The 25,897-nt window shown below is 56.5% G+C and overlaps 1 protein-coding gene across 1 annotated transcript; it reads right to left on the bottom strand.

Annotated features, from left to right (window-relative positions):
- Positions 1-106: 106 nt before the first annotated feature.
- PADI6 (peptidyl arginine deiminase 6) lies at positions 107-20,828 on the bottom strand. The gene is made up of 16 exons (XM_032864054.1): positions 20,719-20,828; positions 19,782-19,965; positions 18,458-18,530; positions 16,295-16,362; positions 15,518-15,632; positions 14,604-14,729; positions 10,117-10,295; positions 9,739-9,842; positions 6,512-6,623; positions 5,137-5,244; positions 4,771-4,925; positions 3,941-4,097; positions 3,706-3,829; positions 2,645-2,715; positions 1,407-1,568; positions 107-352 (listed from the first exon to the last, which is right to left on the bottom strand). The coding sequence occupies exons 1-16, from the start codon at positions 20,808-20,810 to the stop codon at positions 107-109; spliced, it is 2,076 nt and encodes a 691-aa protein (XP_032719945.1). The 5' UTR covers positions 20,811-20,828.
- Between the last annotated feature and the right edge of the window lie 5,069 nt (positions 20,829-25,897).

The raw sequence follows: 25,897 nt of genomic DNA, 5'->3' as shown, positions 1-25,897 counted from the left end.
GAATACCTTGAGGGACGAGCATGGCTTGGGGAAGGGACAGGCAGGCCATCGGAGTGTTGCAGAATGCGATGACTGGGCTGTTCGCGCTGGGCAAGGGCTGGTGGGGCTAGGCTTGGGGCTCGGGCACCATGCTCCACCATTTGAAGGCAAAGGGCACCCGGTGTATGTTGGCACAGGCGCAGAAGTCCCCGATGTCAGTCAGGTAGCAGTCGAAGTCATTGATGAAGGTGCACTGGAAGCCCAGGGGCTCTAGCAGCTGGCGGATCTTCTCTTCCAGGCAGCAGATGCCCTTGATCTGGGGCCCAAAAGGCTTGGGGATGCCCAGATTCTTGTCCATCACAATCATCTGCAGCTGTCAGAGAGAGGACGGGCCAGGCCAGGCCGGGGTGGGGTCAGAGCTATGGAAGAAAGCCCCTCGGTGGTCAGGCTCGACCACACGTAGCAAACACAGGGCAGCTTCTCGAGCTCTGCCCCTTGTGGACGCCAGCCGACCTCAGCAAAATCCAACTCACTTTTCTTCAACCTTCCCGTGTCCTTGACGTGTTTCAGCAAAACCGAAATCCCGTCAGGCCACGGTCTGGCTCTGCAGACCTCCCTGGTTCCTTCCCCTACTGCGTTCCTCTTGCTCTGGACAGGAAGTTAACTTCACACACTGTAATCCAGGCACCTCTCCTGGAACGCCTTTCCACCCAGCTCTGGCAGTTGACTTGGGTCCATTTCTTAATTTTTTTTTTTTTTAAAGATTTTATTTGACAGAGATCACAAGCAGGCAGAGAGAGGAGGAAGCAGGCTCCCTGCTGAGCAGAGAGCCCGATAACGGGGCTCTATCCCAGAACCCTGGGATCATGACCTGAGCCCAAGGCAGAGGCTTTAACCCACTGAGCCACCCAGGCCGCCCCCATTTCTCATTTCTTAATTCCAGCCTCTCTTCCTCAAATACACTATCCCCCACCACTGCTCCCCACCCCTGCTCCCAGGGCCACGTCAAAACCGAGGGCTCCTGGGTCTTCTAGAATTAAAAGCTACCCCTGTGTGACTAATGAATGCAGGGCCTGTGTCCCTGGGACTCAAAAGAGGGTAAGCAGTGACTCCATCTGTGAGGTGGGCATGTAGCATCGCTCCCTCAGGGTTGAGGCTGAACCCAGAGGCTCGTCCATGGCCACTGCTTGGCCTGGGACCCGCTGGTCTGCTCCCCGAGGCAGTGTTCCCTGACGGGGGAGGGGAGGACTTCACCTCCTTGCTCCCCGAGGCAGTGTTCCCTGACGGGGGAGGGAGGACTTCACCTCCTTTCTGCAGCCACTGCTGTCTGCTGTGCCTGAGGCTCTAGTCCTGCATCAGGCAGGTCAGGAGAGCAGCCAGAGTGAGCAGGACAGCCCCCCACCCAGCCCAGCCCCTGCGTGCCTCACCAGGTTAGGGAAGTAGGGCCTTGCGAACAATTTCGTGGTCTGCTCGTTGGAGGGGACATTGGTCAGCTGCTCCAAGCAGAAGAGCTGTGGGATGTCGATGATGTCCTTCTCCACCAGGCCCAGCTCCTTCTTCAGGATGTCACGGTTCAGGTTAATGCACTTCTGTGGGGCAGGAAGGAGACGGGAGTTGGTAGGGAATGGAGAAGCCCAGGGTCATGGCCTGAGCGGCCCCCCCGTCTTCATTCTGCTGGCAGGCATGCCCTCTCATAGAGGGCACACAGGTCCCTTTGCGGTTGGGGAAGCAGGGAGGGGAGGGCTTAGAGAAATGGCCAGGATCCCACAGCTGGCCTGATTCTACTGTAACGCGGGGCATTCGTGTGGCCCTCCGTCCTGGCCAGAGTGGAGGAGCCGGGCTGGACCAGGCCAAGGCAAGAGGAAGTCCTCCATGGGCACACTACTGCCTTCCTTAGGAAGGGACCTGAGCAGCTGCTCCCACACTTACAGCACGTTCTTGCCCTGACCACCTGTTTCCTGGGTCTTGATAATAAGGCTCATGACCTCCACCCCCAGGACAGGAGTCACTGGAGCCAAGATGGTGTTTGACCCCATACCTGGCCAGTACCACCCTGTTGTCCCCGGAGGCATTCCCTGTTCAGCAAAGGTTAGCACCATTGCCCAGAATGCCCCTGGGCGGGATTACGCTGGGAGCCAGAAGGCCTCAGGGGGTGAAGTGGTTTGTGCCATGTGACCTTGGACAGGTCCTTGCCCTTTTCCAGACTTGTGTTCCCTGCTGGAATCTGGATAAGCGCTTTCTGGGAACTACTAGCCAGTGATTCACACCGAGGCCCGAGGTGCTGAGTGGCTTAGAACACAGCCCATGGGCCACTCCTGGAAGCATGGAGAGGACCCTGGTCCAAGTCTCTAGAACTCAGAGCTTCCTAGGGGAGTTGGCAGGAGGGGGCATCCTCTATTTTCAGGTCAGACGCCAGGCGATTTGAGTGGCCCAGAGCCGGTCTTTGGGGGGTCAGACTTGGAATCAGACCCGCTTCCCCCTACTCCTCGGCTTAGGTTCATACCTGGGCTCGAAGGCTTTGTACCCCCTATGCTTCAGGGGGTGATCAAGGATCATAGTCCCTTTCATGATGCTTGGGTTGAGTAGCTGCTCATTTAGGACCTTCTGAATTGTCCATGCCTCCCCCCACTTTTTGGAGATGGTCCCTCACGCTGTTGGCCCCTACCTCTACATAGTTGTTCTGCTTCCTCAGGTTTCCATCCGTTAGAAGTTGGTTGATGGTGTTGGCCTCCCGCCCTGTAGGCAGAAGGCAGGCGCGGGGCAGGACATGAGGCCGGGGAGTGGTTCCTCCCAGCACCGGGCCTCCTGGTGTATTGTTGCCCCTGGTGGCCCTGACAGGTGACCTGGCCAGTCTCCAGAGACTACCTAGGTCACCTGTCACCTCTGGGAACTGACGTCAGGGTCATTAAAGCCCAGGGAGGACCTTTGCTGCCCCCCAACCTCTCTGACCCTGGTAGGAGGGAAGGCAGCTTGGAACAGGTTAGCGGGCGACTCCAGCCGGCACTCCCCTCTCCCCTGGGCGGCTCTGTAAACCACGTGACCCGGACCACCTGGCCCCTCCTACCTGGGGCCTTGACTAGATTATTCAACTGTGTGCCTCGATTGCATTGTCTTTAGGACAGGGATGGCCCGCTCAGGCCCCAGCTAAGGTAACAGGGTCTTTGGCATGTGGGGTGTGAAATGTGGCTTGTGCTAAGTATCACCTTCTAGAAGAGCTCCTAGAACCCTGTGACTCACCAGGTCCAGCATGGGTCACAGGCTTCCCGGTGACCGTGAAGCCGCACTTGGAGAAGCAGTGGAGCTAGAGAGCTTCCCAGCAACCCCTCCCTGGCTTCCCACAGACTTTCAAACAGAACAAGTGTGCCCCAGACACACCATCTCCACCTGTCCCTGTAGGTTTTCTACAACATGACAGGGCACCCGGGAAGTCCCAAAGCGCAGGTACTTGACTCCATGTTCTCCAAGTAGGTAAATGTGAGTGTTGGTGACACCTGGCTTTGCCGCCTCATCCCCCAGAGTCCCCTTCTCATACACTTGGCCATCTCCCCCCTCCGGAACCCCTAGCATCTCCAGAATAGCCCTGGAACAAGATGGGTGTTACACATTAGGCTTTCGTGCTGCCCTGGGACCCTGCACCAGGAGGAACAATGGCCAACCAGCACTCTAGAAGGGACATGTGGGAAAGGAGTAGCTGGTGTCTGCTCTGATGCCGGGGGCTTTGCTCACCATTAGAAAGGAGCTGATCCTCCCGGACCTCTTCTAACAGAGTCATGTCTCCGTAGCCCTCCTTCTTTTTCTCCTCGAACAGTCTGTAGCAGGAGCTGGGGCTGGCCAGGAGCAGCCGGAAGCCCTGAGAAACAACTAGGGTCAGATGCTCGCTTTCCTTCCAGAAGCTTCTAAGGGGCTTTAAAAGGGAGGGGAGACCCCTCCCTCTCTAGGCTACCCCCCGCCCCCCACCAACCTTGTCTCCCTCACTCTTGTCCTGCGTGGGGATAAAGCAGAGGAACTCATCCACGTGGCCAGCCATCAGCCAGTCTGAGAAGAGCTCCACCGGGGCCTGGACTCGCTGGGCATAGAGGAAGTCCCGCAGAGCCTTCCCCATGTCTCGGCCCTCCTTGCTAAGGGAGACACGGAATGACCAGCCCTTGAGCCAGCATGGTGTGGGTTGGCCAGCTCAAGATCAGTCTCCCTTGAGCTAACTGGCTGTTCTAACCACTGGGCTCAAGGGACTGGTCCATAAAGGATGGGCTGGCTAAGAATCCCTTCCTCTGGCCCAACTCTGGACGGAGCCAAGGGATTCCAGCTAGATCGGCTCTGAACCCTGGGGCACAAGTAGCTCTTGGATTTAGGTGAACTAAATGAGCAGCCTTCCAAATCTGAAGCCACGAGTCACCACTTGAAAAGGATGAACAATTCATCTGCTTTTTCTACCTGTAGTCTTCTGTGACAGTCCAAGACTCAAAAGTCCCTTCTTGCCAACTTAAATAGTCCAGAGCAGGGGCGCTTGGGGGGCTCAGTGGGTTAAAGCCTCTGCTTTCAGCTCAGGTCATGATCCCAGGGTCCTAGGATCTAGCCCTGCATTGGGTTCTCTGCTCAGCGGGGAGCCTGCCCCCCACCCACCTCTCTGCCTACTTGTGATCTCCATCTGTCAAATAAATAAATAAAATCTTAAAAAAAAAATAGTCCAGTGCAGATGATCTGCGGAGTCATGTGGGAGTCGGGGAGGGGGGGCGGTCCCTTTAGTTTGAAGGCAGCTGGCCCCCGCGGGCCCCCGCTTGGCTCCTGCCTCACCTGGGGTAAAAGGAGCTGCCAATGAGGATCCTGCCTAGGGGGTACTCTTTGCCTTCCACCTTCACAGGTGGGGACACCATCAGGTTCCCAATGGAGTCCATGCTGGCCACCCTGTGGTCCTTGGTGCATTGGATCATGTAGCCAATCCCTGGGCTCTGGAAGGAGACCCAGTGGGGCAGGTCTGTTAGGAAGGATGGGCTTTAAGCCCCAGTCTTAGCCCTGATCCAGACCGCCGGGTAGATCCCCACACCCCCTGCCCCCAGAGGCCACTGGGGCCCTCTCCCCCTTGGCACCCCATCCCTCCTGGGCAGCCGCGGGGCCTGACAGGTTGGATGGAGTTTAGATCAGCCAAACCGAGCCCCACACCAGGGAGTATTTCATGGGGAGGTCGTCCAGCGTGAGGACCCGAGGGGTGTCGAGGACCAAGGAAACCGTCTTGTGGGGAGCCTGGGTATAACAGAAGGCCATCTCGTCCTGGAGGGGATAGGAAAAGAAGTCGAGTCACCTGGCACCATCACCTGCTCTCCTGTGTCTGGCTTGCCGGTCACACCTTGCACTCAGGCCACCTCCAAGGGGCAGCGGGGGACTAGGCAACAGGAACCCCCTTCTGCCAACTCCTGCCCAGCCCTTGAAACTCCTCTGCTCAGGCATCCCCTTCTTTGGGGTTTTCCAGACCCGATCTCCCATGGGTCTCACTTAAAAGCTGGGTCACCGAGATCCTTCCTTGTCTTCCCTCCCGCACCCTGTCCATGAACGAGCCTTGGTGGTTCACGGTGTGGACGCACTGCTCTCCCGCACCAGCCAGAGGAAGCCACCGTGCTTGCCTCCCCCGGTGACCGCAGTCCCCCGCGGCCAGCACACTTTCATCCTTGCCCCTGCCTAGGACTGGTTCTCTAGTTGTCAGCCAGAGAAACCTGAATCAGAACATTTACGTCTCACTTCACACCTTTTGACGTCCTACCTTGTTGTGAACTCGTTTCTCTCCCTTACCTTGGCTTAAAAGATCCCGAGTCTACAGTCTGGCTCTTTCCTCCCTCTGGCCTTTCTGCTCTAATCTGGCCACACCAGCCCTTCTGCTCTTCCGATGCTCCAAGGACACCCCCCATTAGGCTCTCCCATCAGCTGTGCCTCCCCCCAAAGAGCTTTAATGTCTAATGTAGCACCAACCCCCCATCTCCAGATCTTTGTATGGTCAGCTCGGTTTCCTGAATTTGAAGCTTTTCCTCACCACCCAAAACGGCCTCATTTGGGCAAGAGACTCACTACAGCATCTTGCTATCCCAGCACTTAGAGCCCCGTGTCCTGCTAGCTAGCACAGGAGCACGACCCGTCCCATTGTCCTGTGGCTGTAGCGTGTAGACTGGTGGCCAGTGTGTGGTCTTTGGGGAGAGGAGAGCCCCAGACAGCAGGGCCCTGCCCGGTTGGGCTGGACACTGCAGGAGGAGCCCTGCCCCAGCAGCCAGGAGGCGAAGGTGCCAGACCGTTCACACCTGGGCATTCTGTGGTCTCGAACCTGTACATTCTGGAACAGGAGGGGAAGCTGGACTCTAAGTTCTCTCTTAGTGGCTAGGACTTGGGCAAGCCCTTCCATCTGAGCCTCTACTAAAGTTCTAGAAACAGACACCTCTGGTTTGAGCTTTGCTGGGCAGGTTGAACAGACACGTGATGCTGGGCACATGCACCACCTGCAAGGCTCCTTGCCCCTCCCCCAACAGGTGGATTTCCCCAGGTGGGGAGTTACCTGGAGCCACCTGCCCAGGCGGTTGGGGTCCTCATAGACAGATGCCACCTGGATGTTGCTCTTCTCGCTCAGCTCCATCACCGTGTTCGCAAAGCCTTCGACCTGCAGCTCTCTGCCACGGGAGAAAAGCCAGCCCTGGGGAGGCCTGTGGGGCTCCCTCGACCCCAGTCATGGCCTCGCCCTTCCAGGGCCAGGGGGGCACCTCCTTCCGGTCAGGAGAGCTCACGCCCCCAGCCCCGAGGTAGGCAGAGCTGCTGTGCCCCGCTTCTCGGAGCACGAGCTGGTACTTAGAGTGGGTCTTGCTCAGCAGCACTCAGCACACAGCAGAGTCGAGAACTGCCAGGGTCAGCCCCTGCTCTGCTTCCCTAGGACCCTGCTTTGTCCCCAGCCTGCAGTCATACCCCATGTGTGCCTTCCACCCCGCCCCAGGATCTCCCACCTCAGCCTACCCAGAGGGGCTCTTTTTCTCTTAAGAAGCCAAGCAGCCAAGTGCCCCCCACCAGCCCTTGGGATGGCTAACAAGGTTGCCATATTGGTATGGTTGGCAGGGGACAGGGGCAGGTCTCAGACCCTGGGGATCTTCGTGTTGTTGGGCATAATAGCAGGCTTATAGGACCACGATGGATGTCTGTTCCATGCTGGAGATGAACAGATGTGTTTGAGGCAGGTACTTAGACCACTCATTTTATACACAGATCCTCAGGAGTCGAATGCAAGCAAGGTCACACTATTGGGAAGTGTCAAAGTTAAGACTCTAGTCGGGTTCCAGGTCCAAGACTCCCTTTGTTATTCTGGGCTCCTAAAGAACCTTATTTCTCCAGTCAACACAGAGAAGGCTGCAGCTAGCCGACCAGCCTGACAAAGTCTGGTATAGTCCAAGGATGTGTGCGGGTGGAAGGCTTGAAGCTGGGTCAAGCTGTGCCTGCATACCACCTCTATGGGGGAGTCCTAGGAGACCAGGCATTCAACAGATGGCTCTTCTGAGTGAAGAGGAATCTTCAGATATAAAAGACAAGGTAGATGGATCTGGTGTATCGATTATCTGTTCTTGGCAGTCCCTCAAGCTCTTTCCCTTCTTATACTGAAATCTGGTGTTCCTCTGGGGACCCTCCTCCCTGGAAGCCCTCCCATGGAAAGGCTAGCTTTCTTCTATCCCCCAGTGGGCCTGGAAGAGGGTAGAGTTCCCCTTCTTGCACTACTTCCAAGATCCCCATCTGGCAGCCAGTTCCAAAACCTACAGCTCTGGCTCCAACTCCCCCTTGTTGGGACCCCTTGTCCTCAGCCGCTGTCAACCCCATCTTTCCGGTTCTTGGCCTTTCTCATTTGGCTTCATAATTTTCCCCTTGCCCCTTTGCTTGACAGAACCCCAACCCTGGTTAGCCCAGTTCTACATTTCCTCTTCCCTTGAACTCAAGTTACCAGAAATAGTTGGAGAAAAGCTCCTTGGGACGAGCTGAACTTGTCCTTAACACTGGACAGCCGTCCTTCTCACCCAGCCCTCACCCCCTTGCTCTGCTCTCCCTCCTGGAGCTGTGGGTGAGCAGTCCTCGCGCCTATCAGCAGGACCTGTGGACGCAGCCTACCAGCTTGGCTCCTGGAGTGGCCTTTCCCCTCCTCGGATTTGACCTGCTCTGCTGGATCATTAAGTCAGCCTCATTCACAGCTTCCCACTTTAAAAAACAGCCTGCCCTTGGCCACACACCCCTTTCTTGCTTCCCATCTCTGTAGAGATTTGCAAAGTACTCCCCCTTCCCGCTCATCCCTCTGTGCTTCCAAACCCACCAGGCAGGATTTCTTGCTGCACAGTGAGTGGCCTCCATCTTACCAAACCCAATGGGCATTTCTTTCTCCTCTTGGTTTCACACAGCTGGACCCTCACCTGGTCTCCCCCTACCCTTAACCTCTGGGTCTTCACTCTCCTGGTTTATTAATCAAACCTCCTCTTCCTTCCCAGTTGCCTTGCTATGTTCTTGTCCAGAGCTGAGTATTGGATCAACCCAGAGCTCACCGCTCAGTTAGCTTTCCTGGGTTCATCACTCCTTAGAGGAGCATGGCTAGGCCTGGGCTTTGAACGTGCTCCACTGGCCAGGGGCACCCAGCCTCGTCTTGAGCTTCCCAACTGTCCATGGAGCTCCAGAAGTTAGGAGACCCCATGGGTCCCCCCAGCTCTAAGTCTCTGGGACCAAAGCAATGACTCTATCCCAAGTCAGCAACGGCACCCCCATTCACCTTGCTGCAGACCCCAGACCCAGGGGACAGTCTTGTCTCCTTATAGCCCATGCATCAGCTCCCATGGCCCAGGGGGAGGAGGTCTGCCTTCAACACACCCCTGAACCTAACTGGGCTCCCACCCCCTGTCCTGTGCCACTGCTACCTCCAGCTTGCACCATTGCGACAGCTGAAGTGGGTCCTGCCTTCTGCTTGTGCCCCTGATTTTCCAAGTGGCTGGAGTGATGGGTTTTTACCAGGCAGGGTCCTTTGTCCTCTCCTCCAAAGGTATTTGCCCACCTAGCTAGGACGCCATGCCTGGCTTCCCTGCAGCTGGGGTGGCCCTCTGCAGGCCATGAGCACATGAGAAGTAGTTCAGAGACTTCCAGACCTCAGTGACAGCAGAGGGCAGCTCTTCCTGATTTTGACTCTCCTGCCTTCCTAGGGCCTGGGACATGGACACAGACATGCCCGGGCCCAGCATCCATCACAAAGATGGAGCTGCCGCCCCAGGGAAGGCGTCAGCACAAGACTGAAAGGAGCCAGGGCCGCTCCGTGACTGAACAGTGCAGCCCTCCTACCTGTGGGCGTCTAGGTGGAAAATGGGGTCTGTTCCAGCCCCCGAGGCCCTTCTGCATTGGTCCTGCCCTCCTCCTCCTGCTCCTGCTCCTGCCTGCCCTTTCCTGGCTCTCTGGGCCTCCCAGGAGCACGGGCCAGTCCTTACCTTTCCGTCCTTCACCCCGCTTTCCAGCACTGGCCGATACTTGAAGCCATGGTGTCGTCCACCTCCCCACGAGAGCGGGGGAGGGAGGCTCACAGTCACGGCTCCGTCCCCGGCACTGTTCGTGTTTAAAAAGGACTCCTGCAAGGACTAACCTTGGGGATAGGACTAGACAGCTCGGGCAGGAGGAGCTCACTAGACATGGGGAGAAGTCTAGTGATCTTGACCCCCACCTCCCACCCTGCAGATGGACAGAATACCAGGAAGGACCCGGCACAGGTACCCGAGGGTCTCTTACCTGCACAGGTAGACCTCTAGAGGCATCTGGGTGCTGGGAGTAAAGACACAAGGGGCCACCCGGAACACCACCGTGTCTTTGTACGCCAGGGTCTCTGGAATTGACTGCAAAGTCACACGGGGTCCCGTTGGCGAGCTGGTTCCACGTCGCCCCTCCCCCCCAGCCCCAAGCTTCCAGCTGTGCACCCCTGCCCACCTCTGGACCCTCCCCTGTCCTCTGCCAACTATTCTCCCACAGGAGGCAGGAGACCGAGACCGTAGCTCTGCCTGCACCAAACCTGGTCTCCCCCATTGCTGTGCCACAGGAGAAAGGCTTCCTCCCCATACGGCCCCTGGCCCCAGGACCGCCGGTCTACCTGGGTGGGGGCGGGGAACATACCGGGTCTTGCGACTCTTCCAGCAGGGAGACAGAGTAGGAGATGAGGCCGGAGAAGCTGGCAGATGGGAACTCCACAGCCTCAACATAGAAGCTTTCCTTCAGGGGATTCTCAAGGGGAGCGAGGGTGTAGGTGGGCCGGCCAGGCCCCAGCAGTAACTCAAAGGTGCTTGAGCTGTCTCCTGAGGACAGAAGGGACAGGCCAGCTGTTGACATAGCCCGGTGCCCATCTCCCCCTCGGACAGTCGGGGTGCTGGCTCATTCCTCCGGGCAGAAGCCAGGACGGGAGCTTCAGCCGAGGAGGAACAAAGCTGGCTTTTCCGTCCCCGCGTTTCTTGTGTGTGGGGCTTAGGGGACAATCAAGTGTTTGTTCACGGACAAGGGCCAGAGCTCAGCAGCGCTGTTCAAAGACCTAGCACATGTATCACAGGGTTGGGGCTCGGATGAAGATGCCGGCCTTTGAGGCTCTGGGTCCAGGGTGAAGGCCAGAGGTATCTGGCTGCATTCTCAGACCAGCTTTGGGGAGGAAATCCTAAAAAGCCTCAAAGGGGAGCAGCAGCCAAGGTGGGCTTGGCAGCCTCGTCTGAAACAGCAGACCCTCCTCGAGTAAGCGGCAGGGAGGCTTCCGTGGGAACAGCCTGTCGGACAGGATAGGCCTCGGATGGTTTCCAGAGAAGCTCAGGAAAGTTCCTATCCACTGTGCAGATCCCAGCACCCTCAGGCTTCTTGGGGGTGTGAAACAGAAAACCACACACAGAAAAGAGAAGTTGACCACACCCTGCGGTTATCTCTACGAAACTCTGTTCACTGTCCATTTGCAGAGATCGTCCTGATCCGAAGCCACCAAACTTCCCCACCTGACCTTCCTGCCGCTCTCCTTGTCCTTCCGACCCATTCCCAGCATGGCCACCCTGCCCTGATGGCCTCTAGACTCCAACTCCAGGAAATCCCAGTCTCGGTTTCCCTGGGTCACCAAAAACCATCCGGGCGCCACATGTCTCTGCACAGCGGGGGCCAGCTGCCTTGGCCTCGGACTCCAACACGCCACAGATGGCTGCTGAGGTCACTGCTGTCCCCAGGACAGAGGCACAGCTCTGGTTCACGGACCTCTTACTCTGGGTAATGGCACTGCGGTGGCCTGCATGGTGGCTGTGCCCCAGACACTAGCTATGGGGCATTCAGCAAGAAAGCCTTACAGGCATGGGGTGCCAGCTACGGGGGACCCCAGCTTCTGCTGGCCACGTTTGGGACAGCTTCAGCTAGGACCGCCCCTGGGGACTCCTGCCTCTATTCGGCCTGAAGGCTGCCCCTGGTGGCCCGGAGCCAGGCCTCAAAGAGGCACACCTGGACAAGGTGGAGCCTGCCACCAGGACCCCCAAAGCTGGCCAGCACAGGGACGCAGCCCTTTCAGCAGGCTGTGCAGGTTCACAGCTGGTATGCTTGGAGCATCGCCGGGTGCCCAGCCGCCACGACTAGACTGTGCTGGACACCACTTGGCGCCCCAAGAACGTCCAGCAGCTTCAACTGCGCAGGGCCCTGGGCTCCCCATGGCCCCTGCCCACGAAGGTGATGTTCCATGGAGTTGGTGGGGCTCAAGGGGGGCCCAGCTCTGCCTGCTGCGGGCCCTTCCCAGCCACTTCAGTCCTTCTGTGGCTGGCTGGGGGGTGGGAGGTCTCTCTTCTAGCTGCTGGTCTTTAAGCATAGCTGACATTTGGTTGTGGCCGTCCTATAGGCCAGGAAGCGTGGCGGAGGCCCACGGACTCCTATGCACCCTCCCCACCTTTGATGCATTATCCGGTTAAGGAGGGAGAAAAGTACCTAAGGACAAAGACAGGCTCTTCCTGCCCGCATTCCTGTTCGCACTCAGCTCTTAGCTCCCCTACCCTACCTTTGAACTCAAGCCACTCCCCAGCCCCTGCTCAGTCCCTGGCGGTCCATCCCTAGCAGACTTGGAGAGCAGGGAGTGAACTTACCCTTCTAGAGCTGGGGCCCCAGAACCCAGTCAACATGGATGTGAGCCGTGCTTTCTCCCTACCTTCTAGGTACCATGGGGGTTTGTCCTCAATACTTCTAGCTCATGTCTTCATCCTTCAAGAATCCTAATCCCTTTGAAGGTCACGCTAGCAGATCACTCCACCTGCCCTCATTCTCGCCGCCCCGTCCTCCAGACTGTTCTAGCCCTGGTCCGTCTTCCCCACGGTGGTCATTGCTGGTCACACCATAGCCCAGCCCAGCCCATCCAGTCCGCGCTGTTCCTTGACCTCATTGCCATGAGATAGAGCCCTGAACCACCTCAGACGTGCCTCCGCATGCTCATGGCCCGGACGTCACCTCCACACAGACCATCTGCATGTTCTGCCTTTTTAGGTCAACTACACTCCCACCTCCATGATTCTCCACCCTAGCCCCCACCCTGCCAACTCCTCCCTCTCCCTGCCCCTGCCCTCCCTTCCGTTCCAAGAGCCACAGCTACGCCTGCTCTCGCTCTCTCGCACACACGCCCGGTCCGCTCCCACCCTGAGACCTCGAATCCAGGTAAGCCAAGTCTGCGGAGCACTTTTGTACCCGAGCAGCCAGAGGAACCACAACGCTGAGAGACCACACTTAGGAGGGGACAAAGCCTCAGAGCTGCCATCACCACTGCTTGGGAACACTACTGTCACACTCCCATCTGTTAGTTTCCAGAGTCCTCCGAGGGGGATGTTCTCCTCACCAGTTTCTTCCTCTGAGTTGCTCCCTCACCCCTACCCCTGCTGGACCACGCCCCCACCCCCAGACGTGCTGAGTTCCTCCATCTCCAGTCATTCCCCGCTCCCTCCCAGCCTCCAGTCACCACCTCCCCATGGTTCCCTTCCCAGCCCAGTTGTCCCACGTGCATGTCCACCGTCTGCCCGCTTCCCTTCCAGCCCCACGTTCTTACCAAATTCATGAACGACGGGCATGTTGAGAACTGCGAACATTACCACAGATTTGATTAGCCTAGGAATGGCCCATTGTGGCCCTCATGAAAGGCTTCCTTTCCTTAGTTTCTAGAACTTCCTCTGGCTTTCTAGGTCTCCGAAAATCTCCCCTCAGACTCCTTTGCTAGATCTTACAAAGCAGCGTTCTCAAACTTCAGCCTGCTTCACAATCAGCTGGAGGGCTCGTGAAAACACCACGTGCTGTGTGTCCCTGCCCTGTATTTGTAGAACTTAAAAATTTTTTAAAAATTTAAACTCTACCCCCTATGTGGGACTCAAACCCACAACCCCGCAATCAGGAGTCACATGATTCACTGATGGAGCCAGGACACCTGGTTGCCCTAGATTCCCAAGTTTTTCAATTTTTAAGTAATCTCTACACCCAGTGTGGGGCTCAAATTCATGACCCCGAGATCAAGAGACAGAGCCAGCCAGGAACCTTTAAGTTTTTGAGTAAAAAAGCCCTGACAGTTGGACACGGGTGATGAAGTACATCTTTAGCAAGGTACACAAGTCATTATCTGTTATCTGTCCACAAGGGGCCACACTGGGCCAGAGCATCCTCGTGGCCTGAAGCAGGCTTAGACCCAGCGCACACATGGAAGGACCGCATATGACCAACCCAGGCTGCCTCTCGTGGCTGGTCCCGTATCCCTTCCAAGTTCAGCTGTGGCCTGCAGGAGAGACCAAGCCTCAGGCTGATCCAGGGCCCCTGAGCACAGGTCAGGAAGCAGCCGAGGTGTGCTCTCCAGGACTGGAGACCAGGGATGGTCGTTCTAGAGCAGAACCTGTCCTAGCCACCCAGCGGAAGCTGAACTTGGCTTCTAAGAGAAGGGAGCCTACTGGCACATGCCTCCAGAAGCAACGTTAATGTCAGTTTGATGAATACAGAGGCACTGAATGCTAAGTCAGTTTAGTTACATCAAGAACTTGTTCCTTCAAGGACATTTTGCTGGACACACCCAGATCTGCTTTCTGAAGCAACAGCCCTTGGGCCTTTATCTATAGGATAAGAATGTGCACCTGCCTTCCAGGTTGGTAGGGCTATAGATGGGCAGGGTGCGGTGTGATGCCCGGGACAGACATGCGGGCACAGCTGCCACGCAGCTCCTTGGCCTCCGAGTTCTGGAAACTCAATCTAATGGGGCCTTATAGAGGAGTGAAGATGGCCTCTCCAGGCAGGAGTAATTGGGAGAAGAGCTTAGCAGGTCTGTATAAGGCAATAGCTTTCAGCCAGTATGCATTTCTTGTCTTGAGCTGTGAAACCTTGCCGGACAGGCACTGCTGTCATCCTTGCTAGGGAAGTGGCTTGAAGGGACACTGACTCACCCACACGTATAGGCTTAGTAGATGGAGGTGGCAGCCGGAGGGTCCCAGGGACACAAGTGTGGCCCCACCAGGCCCCGACCTGCAGCCGTGGGTCCCTGCAGGCCTCCAACAAGGTCTCTGCTGGGAACGACCTGGCCTCAGCTCCCCCTGGCGCGTTGGAAGAGAAGCCAGAGCTGGATGTGGTACAATCAAGAAACTCACTTTGGAGCCGGTAGACTCTGGTCTTCTCTGCCTCTTCCTCAGAGGTGTGGAGAAGCAGTCGGTATTTCTTTAAAGCACAGCTGGGCCCTTGAACGTTCAGGGTCATCTGGGACAGACTCTGTATTTCTGGGCAAAAGACAAGATAAAGCCGGCGCTGCAGGGGTGGAGGGAGGAGGGGAGGGGCTGTCGGGCCAGGGGTGGGGCTCCTATATCAGGGTCCTGGGGACCCTCCGCCTTCCGTTCTGGCCCATCCCTGCAACAGGTCTCTGCTCCCTGCTTCCCCACATGGCCACGGGCAACTTGTCATCCTGGGGTCTGCTGGGAGTTAGGATGGCTGTGACCCCAGCTAGGGCCAGTACACAGCCCCTACAAACTGAGAACAGGGCCTGGCACAGTCCGCTCAAGGAGGGTCCCCTGCTAGCCTGGGTGTGAACCAGGGCATCCCTTTATACTGCTAAGACCCAGAACCTTGGTGCCAACCACAAGTGAGGACCAGATCCAAGACTGCTCTTCCCTAAGACAGTCAGGGCTCCTGGCCCAGGTCACAGGAGGGTTTTTAGGAAGATGCTTGCAACCCTCTGTTTGGCCTTCTCATCTAATGTGTGAAGCTAGATAGATCATCCCCATTTTACAGATGGGAAAACAAGACCAGGGAAGTTAACATGCTTAAGTCCATAGCCAGGAAATAAGGTTGCTATCCCACACCAGGACCCATGCTGCCCCCCAGCCAGAGCCATGTGGCTTCTTTCTTCCTAGTTATAAGCTCCAAGACTCTGACAAGAGATTTTAGGCTCAGAGTGGGGACACCTCCACCTGGCATCCATGTTTGCTGGGAGTGTGGCAGCAAAGCCCCAGGGAGAGGTGGATCCCAGGAGAAAAGCGGCAGCAGTCCCAGGACAGCAGCCAGACCTTACCCTCTGGAAGGAACACCTTCGTGGTCTTCTTGTCTACAACCTGGCCCTTGTCAGCAGGGCTGCAGTCCACAAGCAGGATGGCACCCCAGCCGCTGGGACCCCAGACCCAGTTTTTCTGCAAAGACGACAGGAATGTTGACTCAGGAAGAAGCCAGGGAAATCCTGCTTTCCAGATGCTACCCCACAGCAGGAGTGGACCTGAGGCTTTACAGGGGGACTGGGACCTCTTGGGGAACTCAGGCACTTAGAAGCAGGCAGCATCAGGGGAGTGGGTGGAGAGGCAGAGAGGAAGCTGGGTGCGGGTCACAGCTCCCCGCCTGATTTCAGTGCTGAGCCGCCCGGATGGAGGCAAAGGGGAGGAGGCGGGTCCCACACAGGGGGCCCGTTCTGGTTGACTGTACAACCAAGCTAGGATGGGGACTTAGCATCACCAGATATTCTAGCCCTTTTTTTTTTTTTTTTTGAAAGAGCTAGACATGGACTTCTGTTTTGTTTTTAAAGATTTTATTTGACAGAGAGAGCTCGAGCAGAAGCAGGAAGAGTGGCAGGCAGAGTAAGAGGCAGAAGCAGGTTCCCTGCTGTGCTAGGAGCCCCATGTGGGGCTCAATCCCGGGACCCTGGGATCATGACCTGAGCCGAAGGCAGACACTTAACCGACTGAGCCCCGCAGGCGCCCTGGACTTCATCAGCTCGGATTGTGTTGGAGCTATTGGACTTCGAAGACACTGTGTGATCTAGGCAGTCTGTGGGCCCGCACCCTTCCCTGGGCCGCCTCACCTTAGCCTGCTTGTCACTGGTCATCTGGACCTGCCCAGTACGGTAGATATCCACGTCCAGGGAGACCACTGAAACAAGAGAGAAAGTTTCCACCACCCAGATCTGCTGCATGGAGCCTCGGAGTGCCAGGTAATCCCAGCAGTGCCCAAAGCTGGGATCAGGGATGTCCAGCCTTTCAGGCATGCTGTCCACTTAGAAGAAAGGTCCTCCAAGGCCGACTGCTTCTCTGAGCGAGCCTGGAGAGGACCAAGTACCTGCGTGTCTCCCCCAACCCCCTGGGAAGTCACAAAACCAGCCCGTGGTGGTCCTGATCCATCTCGTGCCTCTTGGACTACCCAGGTGACACCCCCCAGGAGGAACGACGTTCCTAGCTCTCTGGAAAGCTCCTGGTGCTCTAAGACTTAGGAAGGGCCGATCCACAGCAACTCCAAGCCTCTGAGAGCAGAGGGATCGAGGCTGGGCCCGATATCATCACCGAGGCTCCTCCTACAGTCTCCACACTCCACCTTCCACTCCTCCCCACTGCACGCTGACCACCGTGCGGCTTTGCTCTGGTTTTATTTTCGTTTATAGAGCGGATCACCTGATGTGCTCAGCTGGAATGCCAGGACCAGGAGAACAGACCACAGTCGCCGCGTGTACCTAGCTCCTGGTACGGGGATGCTCAGGGACCAGATCCCTGCTAGGAATCAGGTACAGTTCTGGGTCCTAGGGACACGGCAGCGTGCGAGACAGTCTCAGTCTTCTTCAATCTTGGGGATGGGAGTGTGAGAGCACACGCGCGCGCACACACGCACGTACACACAAACAGCGGTAAGGGGTCAAGAAATGAGTAAAATGCACATTATGTCTGATGGCAAAGTGTTGTGGAAACAAGGAAGGGATGGGGGGGGGTTGTTTTAGTTTTAGACAATCCGAAGTCTTCTAAAGAGTTGAAATATAAACAGAGGCCAGAAAGAGAAAAAAAAAAAAAAAAGATTGGTGTTATTTTTGGTAAAAGCAATTAGAACAGGAAGTGCAAAGTGGTAAGGTCAAGGGCCCAGGGCAGAATGAGCATGGAGAAGAGAAACGGGCCACGGGGCAGAGGTAGATACCCAGCTCACGTAGCTTTTGTGAGTAAAAGGGACGCCAGCTTTAGTCCGACTATGCAGAAGCACCAGAAGTCTCTAATCTGAAGAGACCTTATCAGATAGCCTTCTGAAGACACGCTGCTCTGGGAGCCGGGTCAGGAGTGGACAGTAGAACAGGAAGGACAGGGTTCCCACCCAGGAAACCTGTGCAGTGACCCAGGTAGGAGAGGATGGTGGCTCAGACCAGCCAAGAGCAGCCAAGGTGGCTTGTGGCTGGATTCCAGTGAACTTTGAGGAAACAGCCACAGACATAAGGACTGACGGGGGTGGAGGGAGAGGGAAGAGTGACCCCCAGGGTTTAGGCCTGACCGGCTAGAAAGGTGGACCACAGTCCATGGTGATGGGAAGACCACCGGGAAGGTAGGTGCTAGAGGAAAAGGAAACCAATCTGGGTCCTCCTACTCTGCCGCCATCTTCCCGGAAGTAGAACCGGTTTCATTCGGGATATAGTAAAGATGGAGACGTTGGTTAGACAGCCAAGAAGTTATGCTGGGTCAGCGGATACCCGCATCAAGTTTGTGGGAGATGCCTGGCTGGAAAAGTTTGGGGGATCTCCTTCAAAAAGTTTGAAGACGATCCAGAATCAGGTTTAAGAGAGCAGAGGAGCTCTCTTCTTCCTTAAGACAGTAGACAGCATAGTTTGCTCCTACTGAAGGAATAGAGGTTCTGGCTTGTTCTGGAATGATCCAGAAAAGGAGTGAGGAGAGGAGTTGAGTCTTCCTCCATCATTAAGTTGCAGAAGGAAGGTTCTGAATCAGAGGGGAGAGGACCGGATGTGAGAAAGTGAACTTTGCACCAGATGCACCACGGGTAACAACACAGGAGGCAGAATGCTGGTGGGGCCCAGGGTAGGTGGGCCAGACAGTAGAAGCTCAGGGAATTTCCCATGCCTGTGCTCAGGGAATGAGGTCAGCGGTGAGTGAGTGTGGCTGGAGGGGATTGTGTGAATGGGCACGTTGGGGGAGTACATCCAGGATCCACAGGAGGGGTCTTATTACCAGGAGAGCCCCTCCCCACGCCCCAGGGTACTCACCAATGCCGGTAAGGCAGAGCACAGCCGTGGCCACAGGGACATCCTCGTCAGACAGATAGTATGAGACGGAAACCTGTGGAGACAGCACCCAGCACTCATGGAGGGGATGGCGGGGGGAGCAGGAACGGGACCTTGGGCTAAGCACCCACAGCCGGCCATTGGACTTCAGCCTCCGTTACAGCTTCTGAGCTTCTGATGTCAACCAGTGAGCTGGGGGGCAGGGTCCTCCACGTGCTGGCTGGCTCCGGGGCAGAGAGCACTTCTCCGGTCCTCTGGGCTCAGCCAGGATGAGTCACAGCTGTGAATTTTCCCTGGGAGCTGTGTTGTGCTTAAGTGTGCCCTGTGCCTCCTAGGGAGGGGCCTGCTCTGGGCAGAGGGCAGCAGGGGACGTGCACTGCCCATTGGTCTCCTGCCGGTCACCAGCAGACCGTTCCAGCAAGTTTTGCCGGCCGAATGCCCTGGTCCTGAACTGGCTTCCCTGTTCTCACCCCCATTTCACACTGGAGTCAGCTGGAGAGCTGAGCCGCAGAAGCCGGGGCTCCCCTGGGGGCTGACTTAATTGGCAGAGGGTGTGATCTGGGAGGTGAGTGTTAAGAGTCCCAGGTGGTCCCAATGACACTGTAGGAGCCATCAGCGGCGGCCCCAGAACCACCCCCAACAGCAAACCCAGGAGCCCGCTTTGCAAGGAGGTCACCCTCCTGCCACCAGTGGTGCCCCATTAGGGTGATAGCTTGCCCAGGAGAAAGAACACGGCCTTGGGCTCAAACCCTAGATCTGCCCCCCACTCTAGTCACGTCATTGGGGTTGAGAAAGGTCATCTTGTGCCTCGGTTTCCACGTATGGAAGATGGGGGTAGGGCTGACCTCTTGGAATAGAACCCCAGATACCCAGGACACAGCATATGCATTTACTACACGGTAGCTCCTCAGTTTCCTTAAGCTCTCCACACCCCCCGAAGACCAGCTTTGGCCAAACAAGCCCATCTGAGTTTTGCTGCTAAAACTTTTGAGCCAGTTTTGCAAAGCAGCTTGTTGGGAAGCTGGCCCGGGGTCGTGGTCAGGAGCACAGGGAGAGTCAGATGTGCTGGAGCTGGAGTCCTGGCTCAGCCGATCATGCCCTCCCTCCCTGCTTGTCTGCATCCTGGGGTCACTGAGCACCCCACTCACAGTTCTGATGGAAGCATTGAATGGCAGGCAAAACACCTGCATGGTTCACAGACTCGGGGCCCCAGGGAAACACCAGCTCCCAGGAGGGAGCCCCGAGGTGTTGGGTTGACCCCTCCCCCAGTTAGGGGGTTCCCCCTCACCCCCATGCCCAGGCTTACCTTGTCACCGTCGATGGCAGAGCTGGGGGCGGTCATCTTCACCAGCACGTCTATGGGATGTGACAGAGGCCACCGGGTCGGGGCAGCCTCCTCCCCACTCCCTGCCTGGACTGTGTTGGGGACATCCACCAAGACCCCCGGAGAGCCACTGACCGTGAATAACTTGCACTTCTCCGGGGCACACCTGGTTGGCCCGGCAAGGAGACAGACCTTAGGGCACAGGAGTCTCCATCCTTGGACCACAGGGCAGGTGGCTTGGTGGGAGATGGGCCCTGACCATGGCTCCCCTTGGGGTGTTGAGCCAGAGGCCAGCTGGCCAGGACAGGTTTGTGGACCTCCAGCTTCAGCCTGTTCCTGCCTTCACCCACTCCAAGGAGCCCGTGTCCTTCGCCCGCCAGCTCTAGCCCAGACCCCGCCCCTCAGTGAGTCTCCAGAAATTACCAAAGCTACATCTTATTTGTAAGACCGTGGAGGGAGGAGCCATTTGTATGAGCCAGAAGGGATCCCCATAGGGGGAGAAACAGGACCCGGGCCTCAGGAGGTTCACGTGGTGACTCTGGGGAAGACTCAGCCTCCAGCACAAGTTCCACCCTTCCCCCTCCACTAAGGCTCCAATTTACAGGAGCCCCCCAGCCCCTAATTAATCCTCATGGCCTCCTGGAGAGCCAACCTCACCCCTGCTTCACTGGTAAGAGCACAGGATCAGCAAGGCACTTGTTCCTCTAAGGTCCCACAGCCCATATGGGCCTGAGGCAGGGCTTAGGTCAGAATCCTGCAGTGTCAGGATCACAAGGCCCGTAGAGACCCAAACCAGGCTCCTGGAGATGAGGCAGGAGCCAAAGGTGCAGAGAAGGGCAGCGACCCCCGCCTAGCCTAGGGGTACCCCCGTACGTGAGGCAGGCAACTGTCCCCCCAGCCAGAGCCCCCAGCTCCTCACCCATTGATATCCAAGCAGATTTCCGTGCCCAGCACACACAGGGCATGCACTGGGCTGTCCAGAGACAAGCGGATGATGCTCTGGAAAGACATGGCGCGGCCCTCCAAGCCGTCAACCCTCAGACCTGCTAAACGACCCTGACTCAACACAGCAGCCTCACATAAACCCCAGGGCTCACCTGCGTCCTCCCCTCTTATGGGCTCAGGGCCTCCCCAGGCCACTCCCTTGTTAAGGAGGCTTCAGCAGCTGCCCAGGTGTGGCTGATTTTCTCCATTGAGACTTGCTGGGGTGGGGGTGGGGGGTGGCATGGAGGAGCAGGTGGGGTCCAAGCCCCGTGGCCCCTAATCAGTCAGGCAGCTAGTTCCTACAGATCCAGGGCCTCTGAGGCCGGCTGCTTAGGTCTCTGGTCATGAACTAGGAGCAAGAGGGACTCTGGGGAGCTAGGGCCGGGGGCAGGGGTGAGGGTGGGGGCAGGGGGCTGGGCAACCTGGCCATGACACCACAGGACTGACTTGGCTGCAAGCTGCTGTCAGGAGCACATATCCACAGAGGGTACATGGGGTTCATGCAGGAGGGCAGCGCGCAGCAGCATCACCAGGCACCAGGGCCTCAGCCCTTCCAGAAAATTCCTGAGGTGAGCCGGGCAAACTAGCTGGATCAGCGGTCCTCGATGCATGGTGGTTGCAGAAAGGATCAGGAGGCTTGTTAACATTATAGACTCCTGGGCCTGGCCGGTCTGGGGTGTGGTCCAGGTGATGGGGTGCTCCTTGTCCGCAGGGGTGGCAACAACTCCCAGAGGGGGCGTGGCAAGTGTTGCTGGAATGAATGAGTAGAGGAGCCCCTGCTGAGCCCGGTTCAGCAGCTGCCTCCCATCATCCCTGAGCTCACGGAGCAAAGGACAGAGAATGGCTCCCGCACCAGGGACCCGCCAGCTAACTCTAAAGCAGTGTTCATGACATGGTTTAAGTGAGGGTCTGTGGTTGTTCTTGAACAGGTACCACGTTCACAGGGTCCCAAGTTCAAAGGGGGCTTGCAACAGTGTCCCTCCTGCTCTATCTCTCACTCACCCAGTTCCTTCTGGAGGCAGTCAGGGGCATGGGTTTCTTCAGTGTCTTTCCAAATAAATGTGATGCATGAGCAAGAAAACACCATGCTTATCCTCCCTCCTTATTTTTATGTAAGTGGCAGCAAATGCTACATAGTATCTAAATCTTGCTGTATGCATTTCATAGTACAACTTGGAGAGAAGTTCATGCTGGCAGCATGTGAAAAGCAATCCTTATCCTTTTTTATGGCTGCTGGAGCCTCCCAGCACAGCCACACTGTGATGGGTAGAAACATTCATTTTCAGTCTTTGACACTGACACACGACGAGGTGGTGTGTAACCAGTGTGTAACGGCACAGGGCGCGTAAACTGGGTCCTGCGTGAAGTCTGCTCGGTCAGCCAGACTTGTTAAATTCAGGACTAAAAATAGAAGTATCCCTCCCTGGAAGCGTTCAGCATGCAACGTACCTGTCGGGGTGGCTTTACTTAGGAGGCTCTTGGAGATTATGGGTCAGCCGGGAAGACCCGAAAAGCCCTTCTGTTTGGGCTGGAAGTGGCAAATATTGAACAGGTGGGCGGTGCTCAGCATGCGTGTGCTCCTGCCTACACCTGCCCACCTGCCCGCCCTGCTGCTCACACCCACACCAGCAGGAGGTAAGCCGGAGGGAGGCGGTGGTTGGGCTGGGGAGGGGTTGCTGAGGGCTGGGCTCTGGCTTCTAGAGCCAAACAGTCTGGGAGCTCTGCCCCCCTTGAGCTGGGACAGCCCTGCCTTGTGCAGGGTTCTGAGCACGCGGTGGGGAGGACACTCAACCTGGGGGATGGAGACCCCTCTGGGCATGGATGGGATCTGGAGGGATCTAGAGTGGGTCTTGCTCCCTCTCCAGGGGGTTTCCTGTTCACCACTGAATCCGCAGCACCCATAAAAGGATCCTGAACATAACAGATGCTCAATAAATTCTTGGGGTGCACATGATGACATGACCCCATGACCCTCAAAAAAATACCTCAGTGGGCTTCCATCGGGCTCTCCAACCAAACTAAGGGCTTTGTGACCATGAGGCAAGTTTACTTAGACTCCCACAGGCCCCGCATGCTTTCATTGTAGACGGTGCCCCTCGGCTCTTCAGTAAATTTTCCTCGGTTTTTGCACAATCAGCTCTGTGTACCTTAGCCCTATGCAATGTTGTCTGTCCCTACATCTCAGTCTTTACTGATGGATTGATTTGAAGATTTATTTAAAGATTATTTTATGGGGATGCCTGGGTGGCTCAGTGGGTTAAAGCCTCTGCTTTCGGCTCAGGTCATGATCCCAGGATCCTGGGATCGAGCCCCACATCGGGCTCCCTGCTCAGCGGGGAGTCTGCTTCCTCCCTCTGTCTCCTGCTCCCTCTGCTTGTGCTCTCTCTCTGGCAAATAAAAGAGTAAAATCTTTAAAAAAAAAAAAGATTATTTGTTTTAAAGAGAGAGCAGGGGGAGGGGCAGAGGGATAGGGAGAGAGAGTCACAAGCAGACTCCGCCCTGAGCGCAGAGCCTGACCCGGGGCCCGATCTCATGACCCCAAGACCACGACCTGAGCCGAAACTAAGAACTGGTACTCAACCAACTGCACCACCCAGGGGTCCCTTTATCTCAATTTTGTAAAAAGTTAAGTCTTGTCCCTTTCCTGCTAGGGTTTACTGCAGGTGCAGCGCTTCAAGCTGTGGCAAAGGGATGCTCTGCTTCTCTCTGCCTCTTCTGCCTGCCACAGCTGGACACGGTGGTTCCTGACCTGTGGGAGGTAGACTAACAGTCCCTAAAAGACGTCAGGTTCCAACCCCTGGAACCCGTGACATCTCGCACAGGAAGTCTTTGCACAGGGGACCACGAGTCTTTGAGATGGGGAGATCATCCCAGCTTTTCTGAGTGGACCCTAAAAGCAGTGACAAGTGTCTTTATAAGAGAAGCCGAGGGAGCTTTGCCACACACAGAAAAGAAAGCAAGGTGACCCCAGCAGGTCCTGGAGGTTGCCGGCGGCCACCAGGAGCTGGGAGAGGTGAGGAATGGACTCCTCCGGGAGCCCCCGGAGGGGACACAGTCCTGCTCGCCCCCTTGATTTCAGCCCTCTTGAAACTGATTTTGGACTTTTGCCCTCCAGAAGGAGAGAACAAATTTTGGTTGTTTTAAGACACCCGATTTGTGGTAACTTGTTATGTACGGCAGCCGCAGGCAAGTAACCTGTCACTGCCAGGGAGGGGAGGGGAGGGGAGGCAGCTGGAAAGTTCTCGTTTCCCGGGGCGCTGTCCTCGGACGGTTCCGTGCTCCACTCTGTGGGGCTGGCAGGACTTCCAGAAGGTGCTTTCTCGCACTTGGGCTTCCCCGGTCCTTTGCAGAGGCTCCTGCCCTGTGTGTGGGTAGTGGGTCCGTGAGGGGCCCGGGGCAGTCTCCCCTGCATCCGTCTTGATGCCAAGGCTGCTTCAGTCACCAGCTTGTCCCTCGGTCCATCTGCAGCTCCTGCAATCTAGCAAAACCTCTGGCTTCTGTGTGCTGAGCCGGGTAGCTGTCCGGCCGGTCACATTCGGGGACAACCTCACACCAACGCCCCTCTGGGCACAGTCCACTTTCTGGTCCACAAAAACGGCTCCTGCATCTTTACCGCAGCAGTTGTGAAGGGGAAGCAGCTGACTGACTGATGGTTTGACTCAGGTTTTTTGGATCCTTTCCTCTGTGGTCTGAGGACAGGGGCTTTGGAAGTCCACCCTTTCCACCATCACATGCTGTCCACAACCACATGGAAACAGTATCTCTGGGTATTTTCTGAGCATCGCAGACTCTTTGGGGCCAAGGTCTGCTCTTCATTTTTAAAATCTGAAGGCAGGGGCACCTGGGTGGCTCAGTGGGTTAAGCCTCTGCCTTCGGCTCAGGTCATGATCCCAGGGTCCTGGGATCCAGCCCCACATTGGGCTCTATGATCGGCAGGGAACCTGCTTCCTCCTCTCTCTCTGCCTGCGTCTCTGCCTACTTGTGGTCTCTGTCTGTCATAATAAATAAATAAATAAATAAAATATTAAAAAAAAATAAAAGCTGAAGGCATCAGATTTCATTATCTATAGAGGAACCTGTCTCTGTGTCGTGGCCATAAAAGAAACCGGACACAAGGCACACAGAGGAAGACGAGTGACTTCATCCCATAAACCCCCCCTGGCTCCTGTTAATGGGCCACACCCAGCTCTAGGTAGCCTGGGGACAGCATCAAACAAGCCCCTTCACGGGGCTTGGAATGGGAACCACACACGTGAGGGACACGGAGAATTCACTGGCGTCTAGATGGATCTCACGGGACAGTCAAATCCTCACACTCACGCCATGTCGGGTTCTAGCACTGGCCATCTGTTGCCTTTTCCTCAAAGGACAGCATGAACAGGAATGCAATTCCTGGCCCCACCTTTGCCCTTGGAACTTTGTATGCATTCCCTTGGGGTCTCCCAAGACGTCCCAGGCTGACGTAACTGTCCCTGTCGCACTTCCTGCCGATGTGCTCGGAATCTGGTATGCTTCCTGTATATTTCTTTACCATGAAACACACAGCTGAGGTGTGTCTTTCACACATACATGTGACCGTGAATCATTAGACGGGCAACTGTATGTCTCGGGATGCTCTGCCGGCTGGCTGCAGGGGAACCGACTTCAATGCAGCTTAGAGGAGAGAAGGGCCGCATCCTCGGGGCTCAGCCCTCCTCCTGCCCTCCCACCCCCAAAGGCTCCGTGGGAACTTAGAATGAGCTGGGCTCAGATCACAGAAGATTTCATAGACCAAGTATAGACCTGGGAGGAAAAGCCACACGTCGTAACACTGACGTTCAACACGTCCTGTAGCACCTTCCCGTTGGTAACATTCAATCTGACCATGACAATGAGGGAACATATGAATGATAGGAATGATGGCGTGACCTCCCTGACAAAGAGGTTATAAAACTTTATTGCAGCGTCTCACAGCAGAAATGAGTTTGCAAGGACGGGACTATCTTGGGATCTTCAGAGGGGGTGCCCAGGGGCTCCAGGGCACAGCAGAAGGGAGCAAGCCGCTACCAGGAGGGTAGCCACACCCAGGGAGCTGACCTGTCCCCCAGAGCTCTTGCAACGCCACACTGCAGCAC

The sequence above is a fragment of the Lontra canadensis genome, unplaced genomic scaffold (genome assembly GCF_010015895.1).
Source record: "Lontra canadensis isolate GAN:19392208 unplaced genomic scaffold, GSC_riverotter_1.0 scaffold25, whole genome shotgun sequence".
NCBI lineage: Eukaryota > Metazoa > Chordata > Mammalia > Carnivora > Mustelidae > Lontra > Lontra canadensis.
The sequence above is the reverse complement of the archived record's forward strand: the minus strand, read 5'-3'. Positions and strand labels throughout refer to the sequence as shown.

What these genes read in the sequence shown, in the direction of transcription:
- PADI6 (XM_032864054.1), bottom strand. Translation starts at nt 20,810, where the DNA reads ATGTCTTTCCAGAGCATCATCCGCTTGTCTCTGGACAGCCCAGTGCAT. An exon ending in CTGCCATCGACGGTGACAAG is followed by an intron (nt 18,531 to 19,781) that starts GTAAGCCTGGGC and finishes CTGTCTCCACAG; the next exon opens with GTTTCCGTCTCATACTATCT. An exon ending in CAGAGTCTACCGGCTCCAAA is followed by an intron (nt 10,296 to 14,603) that starts GTGAGTTTCTTG and finishes TTCTGTCCTCAG; the next exon opens with GAGACAGCTCAAGCACCTTT.